The sequence below is a fragment of the Myxocyprinus asiaticus genome, chromosome 40 (genome assembly GCF_019703515.2).
Source record: "Myxocyprinus asiaticus isolate MX2 ecotype Aquarium Trade chromosome 40, UBuf_Myxa_2, whole genome shotgun sequence".
Classification (NCBI taxonomy): Eukaryota; Metazoa; Chordata; class Actinopteri; order Cypriniformes; family Catostomidae; genus Myxocyprinus; species Myxocyprinus asiaticus.
In genome coordinates this window covers 18,994,077-19,015,138 of record NC_059383.1, presented here as the reverse complement: position 1 = coordinate 19,015,138, position 21,062 = coordinate 18,994,077, and the positions used below count along the sequence as shown (strand labels likewise).

The window sequence follows — 21,062 nt, the reverse complement described above, 5'->3', positions numbered from 1 at the left end:
GGACAACTGTCAGATCAGCAGTCTTCCCCATGATTGTGTAGCCTAGTGAACCAAACTGAGAGACCATTTTGAAGGCTCAGGAAACCTTTGCAGGTGTTTTGAGTTGATTAGCTTATTGGCATGTCACCATATTCTAATTTTTTGAGATAGTGAATTGGTGGGTTTTTGTTAAATGTGAGCCAAAATCATCACAATTAAAAGAACCAAAGACTTAAACTACTTCAGTCTGTGTGCATTGAATTTATTTAATACACGAGTTTCACAATTTGAGTTGAATTACTGAAATAAATGAACTTTTCCACGACGTTCTAATTTATTGAGATGCACCTGTAAGTCCTCATGGTGGCCTAGTGACTCACCTCAATGCAGGTGGCAGAGTGCTCCGTGTCCGAGACTGTCAATCCACACATCTTATCACGTGGTATTTTGAGCGCATTACCGTGGAGACCTAGCACGTGTGGAGGCTTCACGCACAGCATCCATGCACAACTCACCACGCGCCCCACCGAGATTGAGAACCACATTATGGTCTACTCACCCTAGCAACCGGGCCAATTGGTTGCTTAGGAAGCCTGACTGGAGTCTCTCAGCACGCCCTGGATTCGAACTTGCGACTCCGGGTGTGGTAGTCAGCATCTTTACTTGCTGGGCTACCCAGGCCCCCTATCTTTAATATCTTTAAATATATTGTGCTCCTTGAGCAAATGTGTCTTGTTTTATTGTTGTCTATATTTTATTTCTGAAGTATGGAAAACATACATGTGGCTTTGAGAGAGCAGATAATATTCACAATCATCACCAACAAAAGGAAAAAGGAAGAATGGCAGAAAAAGAAACGGCGTGGCACTAATGAAATCCAGCATTAACATGTTGCTTGTTAAGCAGAGCACTGCTCAGCCTCCGATATTTACGATATTAACAGCAAGGGGACTCTGAGGAATGGGCACAGAAAGCTGGCTATCTTCGATCATTTAATTAAGCCCAGGGAAATGAAAAGCAGCAAGCCGAGACAAACACTCACAGATGCCTTTGATTGGGGGAGATCAGACAGAGCCTCTGTGAAACATAACAGATAAGCTTTGCTTAAAGCTCTCTCAGTTGATCTGTCTCTGGGCCATAGGAGAGACAGGGACAGGATCATTTCTTCTCTCCCTTCTTCTGCCCCCTTTTTTTGCCAAGTTATTTTTATTCAATTTCATCTGGAGATTGAGACGGTTGCAATGGAATGAGAGGGATGAGGAGGAGGCAGAAGGAAAGAGAGAGAGAGCAATTAAATCTGTGATTCAGAGAGCAGCTCTTGGGGTCCACGTGGCTCATGATCTTGCGAGCGTGAGCGGATTTTGAGAGTTAGGGTGAGACCCTTCTGAGCGCAGTGGGTGACAATTAAGCTCTATTTAACCAGGGAGAGTGCAGTATATGAACGATTTAAATGACGCCATTCAAGATGGTCATGTGACACAATTATGGCACAAGAATGTTCTTAAATGTGCAATTTGCTGATGTAAGAAAAAAAGAAAATTAAAAACAGCACCCAATTTACACACAAATCTAAAGCGTAATGTTTGAGATATTTTGCTAATCATGAATTTCATAATTGGCTTCCAACTTGGAATGCAATAAAGGGGTAAAACAATTTAAATCTGAGAGAATTACTAATGAACTGGAATATCAAGAATTCTAAAAATGAAAAACTAGATTTGACAATATGCTGGAAGAACAAAGTTGAAATTGGCTTTGATGAAGTAAACAAAGCTCAGCTGAATATTGGTGCCCTTACTGTGGCACCAAAACATATTTGGACTTTTGTTTCACATTTAAAATGTATGAAAGTCTTTGCATAAAAGTTTTTGTCTTCATATACAGTGTATGTATATATGTATAATATATATATATATAAGTTTCAAGGCTTCAAATTATAAAACAATTGATATATAAAAAAGGTATTTGGACATTTTCTGGTTGACAAACTAGAAAATGTCCATAATTAATGTGAATTACACCTGTGGTTACTCAGCCATTTCTGCTATTACAGTATTTGTAACAATCTGGCAAAGAAAAACTAGGTTAATTCTGAGAAAAGGTATCATTTGTTTGCTGATGCCACTTGGTTTGATGGTTTGTTTCTAATGCTATGACATTCATAGATGTTTAAGTGTGACTTGTGTCCAAATATTTTTAGGGGTTGTATGTAATATCTAGCTGAATAATTGAGGTTGCACATCATGATCCCAATATAAAAAAATAAATGTTTTATTAGATTTTTAAAACTTTATTAAAACACTGTGCTTTAAATATAAAAAAAAATGTCTTAAACCTTTTATGTCTTGGTAGCAGCATTTTTCGTCTGCTTATGCTAAGTTCTCATAAATATAACCAAATGATCTGAGATACTAAAGTTTGTGGATTTTATGATGTTAATTACATCTTATGACAGAATTCTTAGAGGTCTTTCTAAAAGCTATAAAGCAGTCTCTATAGAGATGTCTTTTATTATTTGAGGAGTTGGAGTGTTTTGAAAAAATTTCAGGCCAGAAGTCAAACTTTCAGCATAACTAGTTTCTAAAGAAAAACAGAGAATTAAACTACATATGCATTTCTTTACAAAACTAGAAAGTTTATTACTTTTAAGCTTGAAGTTGGTTGAGATAATTCCCAGAGTGTGCAGCGCTGTAATCTAGGGACAAGTGACTTAACATTTCTTTGGTCACTACATGCCCATACATCCATTTGTGCTTTCTCACAGTTTTGATGGCTTTCCTGACATTCTAAAATGAGGAAAATAGCAATAGTAAAGTACAAATAGATTTATCTAAATATTTGACTGGTAGTGTAGTTGGAGATAAATATTTTGCATTATGATGGAAAAATTGGTACAACACATTTGCACTTTTCTATTGAACAAAATACATCAAAGTACTGTATGTCACAAAGAAAACTGACTTTTGAACATGCTTAATATCAGATCTAATATCAAGCAAGGCAGGAAAAGGAAAAGTCTGATAAAAGGAATGACTCAGAAAGCATGAGCATTTGGCAACATCACGACTCAATCTTTATATATATCACACGTGTGTAAAACAGAACATGCCAGGAAAAGATGTTGAACTAATTAGTTAAGAGGTGCGTTATCTTTGGCTTTATATCATGGCTAGGTTCTTTCTAAATGCACTTTTGAAGGGTTGAAGGGGTTTATCTTGTCTTGCTTCACATGCACTTGTTTCATGCACACCATCTTGTGTCCTGCAACATTCAAGGGATAGTTCACCCAGAAATGAAAATTCTCTCATAATTTACTCACCCTCATGCCAGAAGAATATCTCCGCTAAGTTGGTCCATACAATGCAAGTGAATGGTGGCCAGAACTCTGAAGGTCCAAAAAGCACAAAGGCATCATAAAAGTAATCCATACGACTACAGTGGTTTAATCAATGTCTTCTGAAGTGATCCAATCGAAGAACAAACCAAAATATAACTGCTTTTTCACTGTACATTATGAATGTAGTCTGGTGCGAAAAGTGCAAATCAATCCCAGAGCAACAGCAAAGGACCTTGTGAAGATGCTGGAGGAAACAGGTAGACAAGTATCTATATCCACAGTAAAACAAGTCCTATATCGACATAACCTGAAAGGCTGCTCAACAAGGAAGTAGCCACTGCTCCAAAACCGCCATAAAAAAGCCAGACTATAGTTTGCAAGTTCACATGGGGACAAAGATCTTACTTTTTGGAGAAATGTCCTCTGGTCTAATGAAACAAAAATTGAACTGTTTGGCCATAATGACCATCGTTATGTTTGAAGGTGAGGCTTGCAAGCCGAAGAACACCATCCCAACCGTGAAGCATGGGGGAGGCAGCATCATGTTGTGGGGGTGCTTTGCTGCAGGAGGGACTGGTGCACTTCACAAAATAGATGGCATAATGAGGAAGGAAAATTATGTGGATATACTGAAGCAACATCTCAAGACGTCAGCCAGGAAGTTAAAGCTCAGTCGCAAATGGGTCTTCCAAATGGACATTGACCCCAAGCATACCTCCAAAGTTGTGGCAAAATGGCTTAAGGACAACAAAGTCAAAGTATTGGAGTGGCCATCACAAAGCCCTGACCTCAATCTGATAGAAAATTTGTGGGTAGAACTGAAAAAGCGTGTGCGAGCAAGGAGGCCTACAAACCTGACTCAGTTACACCAGTTTTGTCTGGAGGAATGGGCCAAAATTCCAGCAACTTATTGTGAGAAGTCTGTGGAAGGCAACCCAAAATGTTTGACCCAAGTTAAACAATTTAAAGGTAATGCTACCAAATACTAACAAATTGTATGTACACTTCTGACCCACTGGGAATGTGTTGTAAGAAAGAAAAGTAGAAATAAATCATTCTCTCTACTATTATTCTGACATTTTACATTCTTAAAATAAAGTAGTGATCCTAACTGACCTGAGACAGGGAATGTTTTCTACGATTAAATGTCAGGAGTTGTGAAAAACTGAGTTTAAATGTATTTGGCTAAGGTGTATGTAAACTTCTGACTTCAACTGTAGGTGTTATATAACTTTTTTGCTTCAATAAAAAATATATATATCTGAAAACTGTATTTTGTGTTTACTCGGGTTGCCTTTGTGTTTGAAGACCTAAAACAATTTAGTATGAAAAATACACAAAAATAGAAGAAACAAGGAAGCAGGCAAATACTTTTTCACAGCACTGTATTCTTTTAAAATATTTCTTTGTGTTCTGCAAAAGAAAGAAAGTTACACACATCTGGGAAGGTATGAGGGTTAGTTAATGATGAGGGAATTTTCATTTTTGGGTGAACCATTCCTTTAATATCTTCTGTTTTTGCCATCATGTTTAATTTCCTTTATTTCCTATAACCATTCTGGTTCTTCATGTGAAATTAGCTGACCTGATTCCTCTTTTAAAATACTAAACAGTCAGAATTCATGTGGAAGAGTGAAGTGTTTGGATTGTATAATTACTAGGGCAAATAAAGATTATTCAATGATATTATTGTGTCAGACAAGATAACATTGAATAACCATTCCAAAGCGTGACTTTAGAAATCAATGTATTGTTTGTTTTATTTCTATATCATTGAACATAAGTCTACAGTCCACAACATTTCATTTTGCAATCAAGTTTGTCAATGTGTCCAAGCTGGACTAGAGGCTGTTAACGTATCCGTTTGCATAATTTTTTTAATTGTTTCATCTATGACATACAGTATGTGTCAGATGAGTATATTTGGCCACTACACCATGTTCTTTTTTACCTTAAATTATCACTGTAAATTGAAAGCAATGATAGTTGCCTAATCTCTATGATATCACAATTCAACTGAAAAAAGTTTTGAATACTTAAAAAAAATAAAAATAAAGAACATTGAGTGAATGCCCCAAAACACAAGGGGTAATTGCTCACTTTGATGAGGTCACCGAGCAGCTTGTTGGCTTCTGCGTAGGCTTTCTTCACCTCCTTAAATTTGGTTCCCAGCCCCATACTGTGAGCTTGGAAGTGAAGGTTGGTGTACTGGCCTCCCGGAATCTCATTCTCATAAACATCAGCATTCCCAGACTTCATGGTGGCTGTGCAGTCAAACGGCGCATAAAGGCCTCGGGTTACCTCCCAATACTCACTGTAGTCAAAGACCTTCTCAAGAGAGATGCCTAAGAAAAACATGCGGGTGGGGTGAGAAAAAAGGAAAGGAATGAAAAGAAAGAAAGAAAAGGAAGGAAGCAGACAGACACAGATAAATGTAAAAAAAGAGAGGACGAGAGAGATCATTAGTCTACCAATATAAAAAGCATTCTGAGAAAAATTAGCACAACAACTGACTATCTGATATTAATATTTAATAAAAAATAATGAAACTCCTTGTCTTTTTAACAGACTGCGCAGTTAATCAGGCATTCTTCCAGAGCTTTCAGTCAGCCCCTGAAAGATCAGCTCACGGGGGCCTGTATATGGCATAAGCGGGGAATTGGTGGCGGAGTGTAGATTGCTTCCTGCCACTCACGGCTTCATAATTTACCAGCAGTCAGTCGATTAATCGATCAATGAGGCGTGCCACTTGCAACAGAGTTTACATGCTCATTTGGCTCCCTCATCCTCACTAATTGCCCATCACTGTGATCACAACAGCTTTCCTGTGCAAAAAGACACGCATATAGGCGCTTTAAGATGTGTGCGTGCGCGCCCGCCCATTATCCCAAAGACCCACCGCAGGAATAACAACAGCACCCTTATAAAACTCACTCACACACATTTTTCTTCTCTTACTCACTGCCACCCTGACTACAGGCTATTAGTCACTATTGATGAAACGGTGTAAAAGCTGCGTGTCCAGCTCGGCCCATGCCCAGCGATCAATCAGCACACGTCAGTCAGCCCATGCATTAACATCAGGCCACACAGCCTTTATGATGATGAACTGGCTTGAGCAGAGGAAGAGAAAGACACTACGAGAGGCGGAGGGACCTGATCACAGAAAAGGAGAGATTGATGAAGAAGAAGCCAGATTAAAAAAAAAAACAAAAACAAGGTGACAGAAAACTGAAGGGGAACCAAGGAAGGTGACAAAATGTTACTTTCCATTTCCATTTTTGTTTTTCAATGAATCATGTCATAATTGTTTTAATGTTTTGCTGTTTAATGCAGGCGTAAATTGAAAGAAAGGGATAGATTTTGTTTTAGTGGTGCTGGTGGAGGGCCGACCGGAGAATGTGCACCCCCACCCCCCACCACCCCAAAAACTTCACATGAAACGTACACCATTAGTTTAATGCATACTGCATTGAGATAACTTACCCATATAGTGTGCCAACATGCCCTGCTATTGGGGCAAGTTGTCAAAATTGTTTGTGTGTTCAATCAATTGTATCTTCTGTTCTGGGCAAAAACAGTATGAAAGTTCAATGGCTTTTTTGTAAGCAATGCTTCAAGGTATGTGACTATGCAGAAATATCCCTGCCCTGAGAAATATTCAGTGTGACAATTAGCCGCGGTATCCCCTATATTTGGCAGAACAAAAATGCAATTAAATGCCAATGACAGATTATTCTTATTAAGGCTTGTTCTTATTTCTTACTGAAATTCTTGTTTCTAATTAAACATTGAGTTATGTAATAAAGATTCACAAGCTATATGAAAATGTGCTTCACCTTTGCTTTTTATTTAAAAATTAAAGTGATATTGGCTTGGTCAGAATGCAAGAGAATACAACAGACTGAAAAACTATCGAACATTTATCAGCCCTGTCTCTCTTTCTTTGCATCAACACATACAGCACCTTGATTTTAAACGCTGTAAACAGGTGATTAATACTGAATGCTGCAGATGGTGGGAAAAATGGTGTGGGGAGAGACAGAGACTACAATAACATTTCCTTAGGAAACCTGACAGCCTCCAAACAATTCAATTACCAAGCAACTTAAACCAAATAAATGTTCTGTGTTGGAGGGGGAAGGGGGGTACGGATGAATCTTGGGGGAATAAACAAATTGAATCAAAGCGTCAAACACCTCCTCATCATGTGTGTGATGTGTCACACCCACGCCATGAGGACCTCGAGGGGAGGGATGTTGCACATCTACATAAAGGATGGCCTTTCACAGAAACACCATCCAAGGCTTTCTGGCAAGCAAGTGCCCCAGCTCACATCTCTGTATTGCATTAGTTTTTTGTTTGCTGGCTTAATTTGCATGCCTTGGGTATAAAACTGCTTTGTTGGCTTACACAGCCTATAAAGTGGCCCCAAAAAGTTATTTGGATACGTGAGTCATGTTTCATACTTATGTTCGAAAATGTGTGAATTTCCTTACATTATATAAATAAATATCAAGCCAAATGCCATTTATTTTAAAGAAATATAGCATATACACACTTTAAGCAAAACGTTTCACAACAAGTTTAGAACTTAAAAGAAACAGACTTTATACACTTTAATCACCTTGGGAGCAGCTTGTTAAAAGTCATTGCAAAAATGGTTCAGAAAACTGAAGTTAATTCTGATAAAGGGTTTGAATCATTTGTATCTAATGCAATGATATTTTCAGACATTTTCAAAAGGTGACTTGTGTCCACAAGTGCACTTTTTTTGGGGCCAACGAATTAAAATTAACAGTGTGTCTGAGAGGTACTGTAATCCTTATGATCTTCATGCATTTGGCAATATAGCAGCAGATGACGCACTGACCCGTGACTGGTAACAGTGACCACACTGCAGCCCTGTGTCTTTGGCCACACACACAGACACACACTTGTGTGAGTAGGCACCTGGCCACAGGATTCATCAGCCCAGGTTAAGCACCAGCAGCCACAGTAATGTCACAATTAAGCAAAGGTCAAGAGACCAGCCACCAACATCCAAATGATGTCTGTCCACTTTGACCCCTCTCTCCACTCTTTTCATTCTGCCCACTGTCATTTTCTCTCAGTTCTCCTCCTTACCAACCTATCTGTGACTTGTCCAAACTATAGTATTATTTTGCAATTTCTTTCAATACCACTTCAGCCCTGCTCTGTTTGCTTTTCTTCACCTTTAGCAGACTTTCCATGACCTCATTCACCCCTGGATTATGAAGGAGTGGAAAAAAAGATGAAGAAATTAAAGTGTGGGAGCATTTGCATGTAATGTTGCAGTTGAACAAACAGTTACAAGTGTGTGTGAATATTAAACACATTGAAGAGCATTTTAGGAGGCAGTGAGCACTGAAGATTGGGGGGTAATTGTTCTTATCCATAAAGACATGAAAATATTTCCATGGCGGAAGAGTTATATATTTATACTGTTCTTTTTAATGCATGACCTGAAATATGAGTGATGGGGCTGTAACAAGGAACATAAAGGGAGGTGAAAAAAAAAAAAAAAAAATCAAGAGACTATTTCATTTGCACAGAAAACAACAGAAGACAAAACAAGCAATTAATCACCCTTAAGACTGCTTGCGTGCATGTTGCATTACATTTCATTAAAACCTTTTGCCATTAATCAGCTCTGTTGGGCGTCCTGCTTGGTTTAATGAGACACAGTTTGATTGACAGCCCTCAAAAGGGCACCTATTTATTTGGAAGGGGACACCCAATGGAAAACCTGGCTTACTTTAAGCCCTAGGTGGTAGACATGACCACATTTTAAGAACTCAGTAATTGATGAATAAGTGTAGGACATGCAAGTCTAGTGGTGTAGTTGTCATTTAGCGTGCAAGTGTACCCAGGTTCAAATCCTGACTTAACCTTTATGAACGTTGAGATAAAGTTCACCAAAAATAAAAAATTCTTGCAGTCATATCATACAATCATGCTGTTCCAAATCTGTACGACTTACTTTCTTCAGTGTAACACAAAAGGAGATGTTAGGCAAAATGTTATGGACTGACAGTCTCAGTCATAATTAATTTTCATTGTATATTTTTTCCATACAATGAATGTGAATGGTGACTCAGGCTGTCATTCTGCCTAACATCTCATTTAGGGTTTCATGGAATAAGGAAGGACATACAGGTTTGGAACAACATTAGGGTGAGTTAATGATGACAAAATCTGGTAACACTTTAAAATAAGGCTCCAATTGTTAAAACTAGTTAACAATATTAGTTAACATGAACTACCAATGAATAATACTTTTACAGCATTTATTAATATTGGTTAATGTTAATTTTATTTTAAAAATCACAATTTTAATTTAAAATCAAAAGTTCAAAATGATATGTTATGTGAACAATAGTTAATGCACTATGAACTAACACAAACTAACAATAAAAAATTGTACACTATATTGCCAAAAGTATTCGCTCACCTGCCTTTAGACGCATATGAACTTAAGTGAAATCCCATTCTTAATCCATAGGGTTTAATATGACGTCGGCCCACCCTTTCCACAAGGTTTAGGAGTGTGTTTATGGGAATTTTTGACCATTCTTCCAGAAGCGCATTTGTGAGGTCAGACACTGATGTTGGACGAGAAGGCCTGGCTCACAGTCTTCGCTCAAATTCATCCCAAAGGTGCTCTATCGGGTTGAGGTCAGGACTCTGTGCAGGACAGTCAAGTTCTTCCACACCAAACTCGCTCATCCATGTCTTTATGGACCTTGCTTTGTGAACTGGTGCGCAGTCATGTTGGAACAGGAAGGGGCCATCCCCAAACTGTTCCCACAAAGTTGGGAGCATGGAATTGTCCAAAATCTCTTGGTATGCTGAAGCATTCAGAGTTCCTTTCACTGGAACTAAGGGGCCAAGCCCAGCTCCTGAAAAACAACCCCACACCATAATCCCTCCTCCACCAAACTTCACAGTTGGCACAATGCAGTCAGACAAGTACCGTTCTCCTGGCAACCGCCAAACCCAGACTCGTCCATCAGATTGCCAGATGGAGAAGCGTGATTCGTCACTCCAGAGAACGCGTCTCCACTGCTCTAGAGTCTAGTGGCGGCGTGCTTTACACCACTGCATCTGACGCTTTGCATTGCACTTGGTGATGTATGGCTTGGATGCAGCTGCTTAGCCATGGAAACCCATTCCATGAAGCGCTCTACGCACTGTTCTTGAGCTAATCTGAAGGCCACATGAACTTTGGAGGTCTGTAGCGATTGACTCTGCAGAAAGTTGGCGACCTCTGCGCACTATGCGCCTCAGCATCCGCTGACCCCGCTCTGTCATTTTACGTGGCCTACCACTTCGTGGTTGAGTTGCTGTCATTCCCAATCGCTTCCACTTTGTTATAATACCACTGACAGTTGACTGTGGAATATTTAGTAGCGAGGAAATTTCACGACTGGACTTGTTGCACAGGTGGCATCCTATCACAGTACCACACTGGAATTCACTGAGCTCCTGAGAGCGGCCCATTCTTTCACAAATGTTTGTAGAAGCAGTCTGCATGCCTAGGTGCTTCATTTTATACACCTGTGGCCATGGAAGTGATTGGAACACCTGAATTCAATTATTTGGATGGGTGAGCGAATACTTTTGGCAATATAGTGTATTTTTATTAACTAAAGGGATAGTTCACCAAAAAATGAAAATTCTCTCATGATTTACTCACGCTCATGCCATCCCAGATGTGAATGACTTTCTTTTATCTGCTGAACACAAAAGATTTTTAGAAGAATATTTCAGCTCTGTTGGCCCATTCAATGCAAGTGAATAGGTGTCAAAATTTTGAAGCTCCAATAATCACCATAAAAGTAATCCATGAGAATCCAGTGGTTAAATCAATGTCTTACGAAGTGAAATGATAGGTGTGGGTGAGAAACAGATCAATATTTAAGTATTTTTTACTATAAATTCGCCTCCCTGCTCAGTCAATCTCCGCTTTAACGTTCACTTTCACATTCTTCTTCTTGTGTTTTTGGTGATTCACATTCTTCGTGCATATCACCCCCAACTGGGCAGAGAGAAGAATTTCTAGCAAAGAAATGACTTAAATTTTGATCTGTTTCTCACCCACACCTATCAGATCACTTCTGAAAATGTGGATTAAAACACTAGAGTCTAATGGATTACTTTTATGATGCCTTTATGTGCTTTTTGGAGCGTCAAAATTTTGGCACCTATTCACTTGCATTGTGAGGACCTACAAAGCTGAGATATTCTTCTAAAAATCATAACTTGTGTTGTGCAGAAGTAAGAAAATCATACACATCTGGGATGGCATGATGGTGAGTAAATGATGAGAGAATTTAAATTTTTTGGTGAATTATTCCTTTAACAAAGAAGAATAAATACTGTAAAATATGTATTGTACATTATTTGTTCATGATCCCTAATCCATTTACTAATGTTAACAAATGGGTAAATTGGCTAAACTATCCCTTTCAAGAAATATTTCGGGTTCAATACAAGTTAAGCTCAGTTGACAGCATTTGTGGTCTAATGTTGATTAACACAAAAATTAATTTCGACTTGTGCCTCCTCTTCTTTAAAAAAAAGCAAAAATCTGGGTTTCAGTCAGGCACTTTCAATGGAAGTAAATAGGGTGAATCGTAAACATTAAAATACTCACCGTTTCAAAAGTATAGCCACAAGACATAAATATATGTAGCATAAATGTATGTGTAATGTAAAGTTTCATCCAATTTTACAACTTTGTTACCATGAGGACGTAATGCGCAAAACACAGTATCCTGAAACGATGATATAAGCAACTTTACAGCTTAAATAATACACAAGTTTTAAAAGAAGAATTAATGAAAGTGCTTTTATAAAATTATAAGCTTCACATTTCTGTCTTCAAACCTTACAAAAATGGGCCACATTCACTTTCATTGTAAGTGCCTCACTGTAACATCGAATTTGTTGTTTTTTTGTTTTTTTTGAAGGAAGGATGAGTCAATATTAATTTTTGTAGTAATCAACATTTTGCTACAATTGCTGTCGACTGAGCTTAACTTGTATTGAAGGAGGTATATATTCTTTTAATGATCAAAAATACAAAATATCATTTTGGAATTTGCATTCAAAATCTGTGGGGACACGTGCTCTGTGCTTCTGAGCCCTCACCAGTACTGAGTTTGGTGCCTTTGGCACATGCCACAATGGCACCCATGCTGGGTTGGGACGTCATTCCTGCCATGGAGTCAACCGCCACGTCCACAATGTCAGCTCCAGCCTCTGCACATGCCAGCATGGCGGCCACTCCGGCCCCTGCGGTGTCATGAGTGTGCACGTGGATCGGCACATCAGGGAAGCGGTCCCTCAACGCTCTGACCAGTAATTGGCCGGAGTCAGGCTTCAGGAGACCAGCCATGTCCTGAGGAGCAGAGAGACATAGGGAGAAAGAGAGAAAAACCAAGAGAGAATGCATTAGAAACAAACAAGAGTACCACAGAGACAGTGATGTTTTATGTGTGGGTGAAGGCAGAGTGGGAGCAGTATTTGAGAATAAAAAATTGAGCGAGAGTGAGGTTGAGGGTGAGAGTCAATTTGCCATCAAAGTTTGATGTGAAAGAGGTTTTCTGAACTGGGGTGCACACCACCAAATGTGAATGCAGCCTAACAAACAGACAAATGGCTAAAACACTAACAAATAACAACACCTTGATACAAAGAATGTGTGTTCCAGCCTTAACCAGCTCATCTGCTACTTTAAGATAGTAGTCTAAGGAGTATTTCTGTCTTGTGGGGTCAGAGACGTCTCCAGTGTATGAGATGGCCGCCTCTACCACTCCACCGGCTGCTCCTGCTGCATCCATCCCCAAGAGCATGTTAGGAACATAGTTCAATGAGTCAAAAACACGGAAGATGTCCATCCCGTTCTCTTTAGCCACCTCACAGAACCTAACAAAAACAGAGAGTAAATGATATGTGTGACAATAAAGTACAGAGCTTTGTATATACTTTTATGAGGAGTTAGATGATATATGCCTTTGTAACATTCCTGTTAGCTTTGGCATTTTACTTTAGCAAAAATTTCAGGGCCCATTAAAGTTATTGCATACAGTTTATGTTTTATTTTTGATGGTGATGGAAATGTTCATATTGGTGGCAACCATTATACGGAAGGTCTGAAAAATGAGCTTTGCCTCAGTAAAGCCATTAAATTAACAGAAATGCTCCCCAGCTTCACATTTCTGTATGAATTAAAAGCCATCTGAATGGTGCTTAAGGCCAGAGTCTGTGACAGCGAGAAACCAAGGGGAAGAATAAAGCTAATAAAGATGCTACCCAGGCAAAAGACTTTGGCTTAGAAATCAAGAAACCCATTTATCAAAAATAATGTATAACAGAATGATTTTCATGATGGTTGGTTTAATTCCTGTTTCGGGATCCTTTGGAAAGGACGGAACTCCATACTGAAATACACTTGTGTTTCCTGCACTGCTATTCAGCACCGCCAGTGCAATCCAATTCGCAAATGAATGACTTCTGAATCAGTCTTGAACTAATGTAACCAGTTTGAATCTCTCTAATGACTCGCTTGCACACTGAATCATTCTGAGAGGTTCTTGACTCACTGAACCACATTGATTTACTCACTGAACAGCAAGTCATTACTTTTGTCATCTTCAACAGGAAATGAACCGAGACCTGTAATGTTTGCATGCATACTTGAGGTGTCACACTTAAATACTTAAAGTACTAAAAAAAAAATTGTTAAGTGGAACTGGAACCAGAATCATTCTGATTCCCATCTCTAAACAGACCGTAAAATTCACTATGACTGTTAACAGGTTTGAGTGCAAGACAGCACATAACTGACTTGTAGACAGCATTGTCAGGATAGTTGGTGTATCCAACGGCATTGGCACCTCTCAGGAGCATCTGGAAAGGTACGTTTGGCATCAGAGCCCTCAACTCTTGCAGCCTCTTCCAGGGGCACTCACAGAGGAACCGCATCGCCACATCAAACGTAGCTCCTGGTAAAGACGGAAAAAGTCATGAGAGAGAGATGACAAAGTAAGTGGAAATCATCAAGCATGCAGAGCATCATCCTACTGGAATCCTAATTCCATACTTTGATTCTAAAAAAACCAACACACAAACAAGACCTTTGCTGTAAATTCAAAGCAAAATAACATTCATATTTCATTAAAAGTGGAATTCCGAGTGAATCTTTTGGATCTTTTGTTATGAAAGGCTGGTGCAAGGCTTTGACCCTGGCTTTATGGGAATTTCACAACTCAATAAATGGGCAGTTGACGTGACATGTTTTCACTGTGCCTTTATAAAAAAGATATAAAGCATATTTAAATATGAAAGTACATCTGGAATTTTAAGATGAAATGAAGTGTTTTATATGATTAATTATTAACTTTCTCCGTCTCAATTTTATCATGCAATGTTGAGCGGAACATGGAAATAGCCTTATTAGAGCCTGTCCCCTGTGCTGAACAGCAATTCTGATTATTTTTTATTTTTTTTCTAAAAAATAAAATAAAATCTCTAAAAAGATGACACTTGATATGATTCATATAAAAATTATTGTAGCTCCTTTAACATTGCCTCCAAACTTTCCAACAATTTTTCAGCCACACCTTTATGACCCAATTTGATTTGGGGACCTAAGTTCAGGAAAAGTGTCTGTAAGATGTTGTTTTTGCTTATCATAATCTCTCTCTAAAATAAAAAGAAAATTTCAACTTAATCATTAAAAGGTGCCATTTTTACTGTACTGCAGTTTGACTGTTTTGTTGATTCCAAAGGTTGTTTTCATTAGTGAATTTATGTACATTACCATTCAAAAGTTTGGGGTCACTTGCCTGAAAAGTTTCTCATGATAATCTTTTGATCTGAAGGCGTATGCTTAAATGTTTGAAATTAGTTTTGTAGACAAAAATATAATTATACCAACATGTTAATTTATTTAAAACTAACATTTTATTTAAAAAAAAAAAAAAAAAGTTTTTGAAATGGATGACTTGGACCGAATAATTAAGAAAAGCAGCCACTAAGTGCCCAGCATATAGATGGGAACTCCATCAATACTGTTTAAAAAGCATCCCAGGGTGATACCTCCTTTGTTGTGAAATGCAAAACTCAATCTAAAACTAATTAAAGTAGCATTTTTTAAATCATAATTCAAGTATTGTGAATTACATTTTCATGACGTCGTCTGGAACTACACAAAAAAAAATTAATACTTTAAAAAAAATTCATTTGTCATTTCTGGCTTTTTCTTACCAAAATCTTGTGTATGCCTTCAGAAGGCTTGGAATATGACGCATAAGACGGATGGACTACTATAATAATATTTTTGGGTGATTCTTAAGCTGTTAAGGGAGTCAGCTGCCACTCTAATGAATAAACAGACTGAGATAGTTTTCAGAAGTTTTCCTTTTGTGTTCCGCATAATAAAGAAAGGAAGTCATACAGGTTTGGATGGACATGAGGTGGAGTAAATTATGACAGAATTTTCTTTTTTGGGTGAACTATTCATTTAGAAGACATGGTGACTATTTATAGTATCTAAAACATATGCTTTTGAATCCTATACAGTGCAAATAAAAGTTTAATGTCCATTTGTCAACTACCCCTTTTCAGTTGGAAAAAGAAATGTTAGTCAAGCAGGAGAATAGTAGTCTGGGTCTAGCTGCAAGAATACACGTGAAAGGCAATAAGGAGGCAGGGAGGGAAGGAGAGAGAAAGAAATCGTGAGAGGGAAAGCAAACAATAGTATTGAACTAGTGCCAAACCTCCCCAGTTTTCCACGCTGAAGAGGTTGCTGAAGCTGTGAGCCACAAACGGCGCGATGCGCTTGAGGTCGTGAGTGCGTACACGAGTGGCCAAGAGGGACTGGTGGGCGTCTCTGAATGTGGTGTCCATAAGCAGCAGACCCTGGTGGGCACGCACCGCCTTCGCAAAACCATCTGGACCCTCTCTCAGCAACACATCCCTGAAACCCACTGGTGGCTCACCTGCAGAGCACACACACATACACAACCAAATAATAGCACAGAGATTATTACAAACACCATGCTGAGAAGGACTACAAAACCACTAACACATCCATATTATTCACATCCAGACACAAACACATCTTAATAGATGAAATAGTAGTTTTTCAGTGCTAGGGAATTGGTTTTTCTGCTCTTCGCCCACATGCTCTTAAACAAATCAAAGCCTTACAGGGTGGAGGTAAAGAGTGAAGGCAAACAATCGTGGAGGGAAAGGGGGCTGCGTGATTCTTTTATAAACACACACCCTAATATTATCTTCCTCTCTAGATTCATAACAGTGTCAGAGGTAAGGCTGGGGGGGGGGGTTGATTTATGGCTGGCTTGTATGGGAAATAAGCATAACTCTACCTCATGCCTTCTTTATTAAGGGGAGAATTCTTACCTACATCATTCTGCAGTGCACAGTGTTGGAGAAGCTGCTTTGATGCTGTAGCTTCCCAAGCTACAAGCTACTGCTAATTCAAAGTAGTTCAACTAAAGTCAAGCTACCTTTTTCAAAAAGTTGTTACAATGGAAATAGTCACTTGTTGCTGGAAAAGCTACTGTCACCCTACGGAAAAATTTAGTGAAGTTAGTAGTGTTTCTACTTTTAGATAGAGACAGCAGTAGTTAATCAATAAAATCTCAAGGCAACCAAGAGTAACAGATGCCATCACTGAACTGGTAAGTGTGAGAAACTGACAGAGTGAATGCATAAGATAAGGTAAAAGGGTGTGTATGAGGCGTACCGAGAGGAACTGGTGGGATGACCGGATCGATGGAGGAAGGCTTAGCCTTGACAGGTATCGGAGTAGTTGGACCATTCACCATAACATGCCCTGAATGAAGAGCACAAACCATCACACACAAATAGTCAAGACAGCTTCAAATCCACCTCTGCTGATGTAATACACAGAGTGGATGGTCAAGTAGGGTGAATTCTGTGCAGCACACATAATTTTAAAGGTTTTGTCTTTTGGCATAACTTGACCTGAAAACTTGGTATAAGAGTACTGAGAAAAAGCACTGACAGTGGAAAGTGAAGATCTTAATGATTTCTACTCAAATTGTAAGTGGCACTGGCTACATTTGGACTAAATTAGAAACATCAGACCATAGATCCTTACTGTTTATCATATCCGATGTTTCTAAAACTAATAGCACAAATACAGTATCGAGTATGCATATGTGAACTATAATATATAGTACAGCCCCAAAAAGTATTTGGACACTTTAGGCACCCAAAAATGTATGAACGTTAATGGATTACATAACAAATATCAAAACAGATGCCATTCATTTTTAATTGTATAATTTTAAACAATTAGCATAAACACTTTTCAAGCAAAGGAATTTATAATTAAAATGTTGTTTTAAATGATAAAACAATATATATGCCTAAGCTTTTGCCCCTACCACACCTGTGGTACCTCTTCTAGGTAAGCCGAGTGAACTTGAGGGGAACTTTATACATCCAATATAAATTACCTTGATGAAAAATAATTGCAAAAATGTTAGTTATGTAGAAAAGGTCTAGCATAGTAAGTTTACAAATGGCAATAGGTTTGATATATTGTTATCAAATGCAAAGAAATTTGTACATTTTAGGTGTGCCGCAAAAAATTTTGAGGCCACTGTACAGTATGTTTGTGGTAGAAAGTTTGGTCGAGATGTAAAGTTCAGAATTTTCTCCACATTAATTGTATTGATATTAAATACATCATTATGGAAACATTTAGTTAGCATTTCTGTAATAGGATGACTAATTAATTAAATTAATTAAAAACACCTTTTCGTGATTTCGGTTGAATCATTCTGTTCATTGAATCATGTATCGAATAATTAATTCAATAAAGTGTTACCCAGGTAGTGAAGCAGTTTTTGGGCTCTGTTCTGCACCGGTTTGAGGTTGAAGAGATCTGGATTCTCGTCAATGAACTGAGTGTCTACTGTCCCATTCAGGAACTGATTATTATTCAACACGTTCTGGAGGAAGGGAATGTTAGTCTATGGAGAGAAAAAAGAAGAAATACATACATAGGTTTTTTACTATAATTAAAAGTCGACAGCCTTAGCCTTAGACGGCACATCCACAGACCACCCACAGTCCATTCACTGACCATATGCATATTGAACACAAAACTAGACAGCAGTTTCTCAGTGCAGAAAGCTTTAATCTTATTGACTGGCTTTATGCAACTTCTGCAAGTAAGGGCATACAGGAATTTTTAAATCAGTCTAACGCAGTCTTGCGCAAACTGGGCTGGTTGTGACGTCATCACAACAACATTCTGCAGACAATGTGGCCAATTTATACCAGATCAGCTTCAAAGATTGTCAAAATCACAGTGACTGACTAGTTAGTTACAGTATGTCTAGTCTGCTTACACAGTTCAAATGTTGACATAATATAACTAAAGTGATTAAAATCTGCTTCCGCACCACCAGCACAGAAAGAGGGGCAGGCTATACACTTGTCATTATCTTCAAAGTTCACACATTCCTTTGATGAGGCAGCTGTATTCAGATACTTCTGGAACACTGTATTGGTTCAACTGCATGTGCTTATGTATTTTTTTTTATGTGTCTATTAAATCGTTTGCTAGTCTTTTATTGTTTGTGCCTGCATTCGACAATGTTCCGCAAGCACAATATGTCCTGTGTTTTATACCGATTTTAAAGCAGCATATGGCATTAGACATTGTGTGACTTGAAGAGGTAAGGGTAAAAGTTATTTACTCATCCCCAATAATAGGATACAAGGCAATATTTGACTTTATGACTGAATTAAGACAAATTTCCCTCTTGAAAGAAGAATAACATGAAACACACATAGAATGTTAAACTTCGTTATTTTACTTGATAAGCTTGATGATACTGTGCACAAAGTTTAGCTTCATAACATTGTGCAAACAGTATATGGTCATTCTACGACTACCACGTAAGTCATATCACGTTACTATTTGCAGAAACATCTGGACTTGTGTATAACAGAACATCTCCTCATGGTACTACACGCATCTACAAACAACACAGAATGGCAGTGACAACTAGACAGCATGCTCCCATCCACTTTCATTCATGGTCTGGGGCTTGTGTAGATCAGTGGTAGACCGATCCTACATCTGCATTTTTTCATTTTTCTTAGTGTAAAGGGCAAAATGGCACATTCATTTATTTAAATGAATACCAGGTGCTAAAACTACATCGAATTATAGTCCTTACCAGGAATATCCTGTAATGTCTGATGTTGTTTATGTTTGGGGACTTGCAGTTGGCTGTTGTCTTTGAATAATTAACTAGATACATCTGTGCAGGTTTTGGTGACTGTTTGGGGGAGATATTATTTAAAAGTAATTAAAACTTTTATAATTATTATAGTTATAATTATGTTTCAGTTGCTGTTGAATGTTAATTATGTTGTTTTATGTTATGACATGTGTTTAGGAAAATATTGACTCATTGATGCTACTAATATCTATACAGTCAACTTCCACGCAATACTATTGATTACAGTTTTAGAGAAATAATTAGTAATTTGTAGTGGATTACTTTTGTTCGGTAATTTACCAAGGTTAACATGGGTGTCTATAAATTTTCAGCAATTTTTTTTTTTTTTTTGTTTCTGTATGACTATATGCTGAACAACTGCGGCATTACTGACATAATTTTTTCCCCAACACCATTCTATTATTGTTATATAATCCATCACAAAAAAAACCTGTCCCTAAATGGCACATAAAAACAAAACAAACTGTGATGGATCGTTTAATATACATGTCAAATGGCTCGTCCTGTCAAAGTAGGCTGTTCTTGGCCAAAATATGCTTCAGTATGGACCAGTTCTTTTGTCTTGTAGCAAAGGTCTGACTACGTGAGACTAAGTGATTGAAACGGCCAGCTCTTCAAAGAGGAAGACCAATCCAAGATTACGCTCACACACACTGAGCTTAGGTGCTAATGGTCATACACAGTGCTGATGGGGCCATTCGGTAGGCAGTTCTACAATCAATACCATTATCTAAACACTCGATATGCCTTTCCATCACTATCAAACCCAGCCTGCAAGTGTGTGCACATTTCGTTCGGGTCACTAAAGAAGCTCTTCTCACTGTTTCAGCACAAACAAATTACTACATATTCAAAGTTGACATGCAATACATTTAAAATCCTCCATGTTGTGTGTAGTCTGCTACATGTGATCCTGCAGCTCTCTAAGCTGAAACTAACCATCGGCATAAACATTTAAGAAATTTCCAGAAACCATTAGCGCAAATGCCAACATTGGACTCCGACGGAGGAGTGGAGATAAAACGAAATATGTACAGGAGCGAACTGGTGTCAGTAGAGATGAAAGCAAGAATACGAAATGGGCTTCGTTATGAGAAGAGTGAGTTGGGGCACAGATGTGAGAGACTAACAGAATCTATAGTTTTAGTGCTTTGCTTTTGCACCCTTGCCACCTACATACTTACACATCACACATTAATTCCTGATGGAGGGTTTAGCAGATGCCTTAAGCAAAGAAAGAGTTAGAGAGATTGAGGATGAAAAAAAGAAAATAAAGCAAAACAGACACAGAGTCCATCTCCTCTTCCTAGAATTGAGGGTTGGAATAGACTCAGCTTAATCTGCCAGCAGTCTGACCCAGATTCTTGTGACTGCAGAACCAAGATGCAGAATTCTTTCTGCTT

At 38.3% G+C, this 21,062-nt stretch overlaps 1 protein-coding gene across 2 annotated transcripts in view; it reads right to left on the bottom strand.

Annotated features, from left to right (window-relative positions):
- Positions 1-21,062, bottom strand: part of LOC127430716 (pyruvate carboxylase, mitochondrial-like) — a 174,187-nt gene that overhangs the window by 9,971 nt on the left and 143,154 nt on the right. Inside the window, exons 11-18 of one of the 2 annotated variants that reach the window (XM_051680705.1) lie at positions 18,231-18,375; positions 17,118-17,207; positions 16,126-16,347; positions 14,193-14,349; positions 13,030-13,270; positions 12,494-12,743; positions 5,417-5,661; positions 2,606-2,765 (exon numbers count right to left, since the gene is read on the bottom strand). In XM_051680705.1, coding sequence (XP_051536665.1) covers positions 2,625-2,765; positions 5,417-5,661; positions 12,494-12,743; positions 13,030-13,270; positions 14,193-14,349; positions 16,126-16,347; positions 17,118-17,207; positions 18,231-18,375 — 1,491 coding nt within the window. In that variant the 3' untranslated portion in view covers positions 2,606-2,624. Of the gene's footprint in view, positions 1-2,605; positions 2,766-5,416; positions 5,662-12,493; positions 12,744-13,029; positions 13,271-14,192; positions 14,350-16,125; positions 16,348-17,117; positions 17,208-18,230; positions 18,376-21,062 lie in introns of those variants that run through there. The other variant, XM_051680704.1, reaches the window with a different exon arrangement.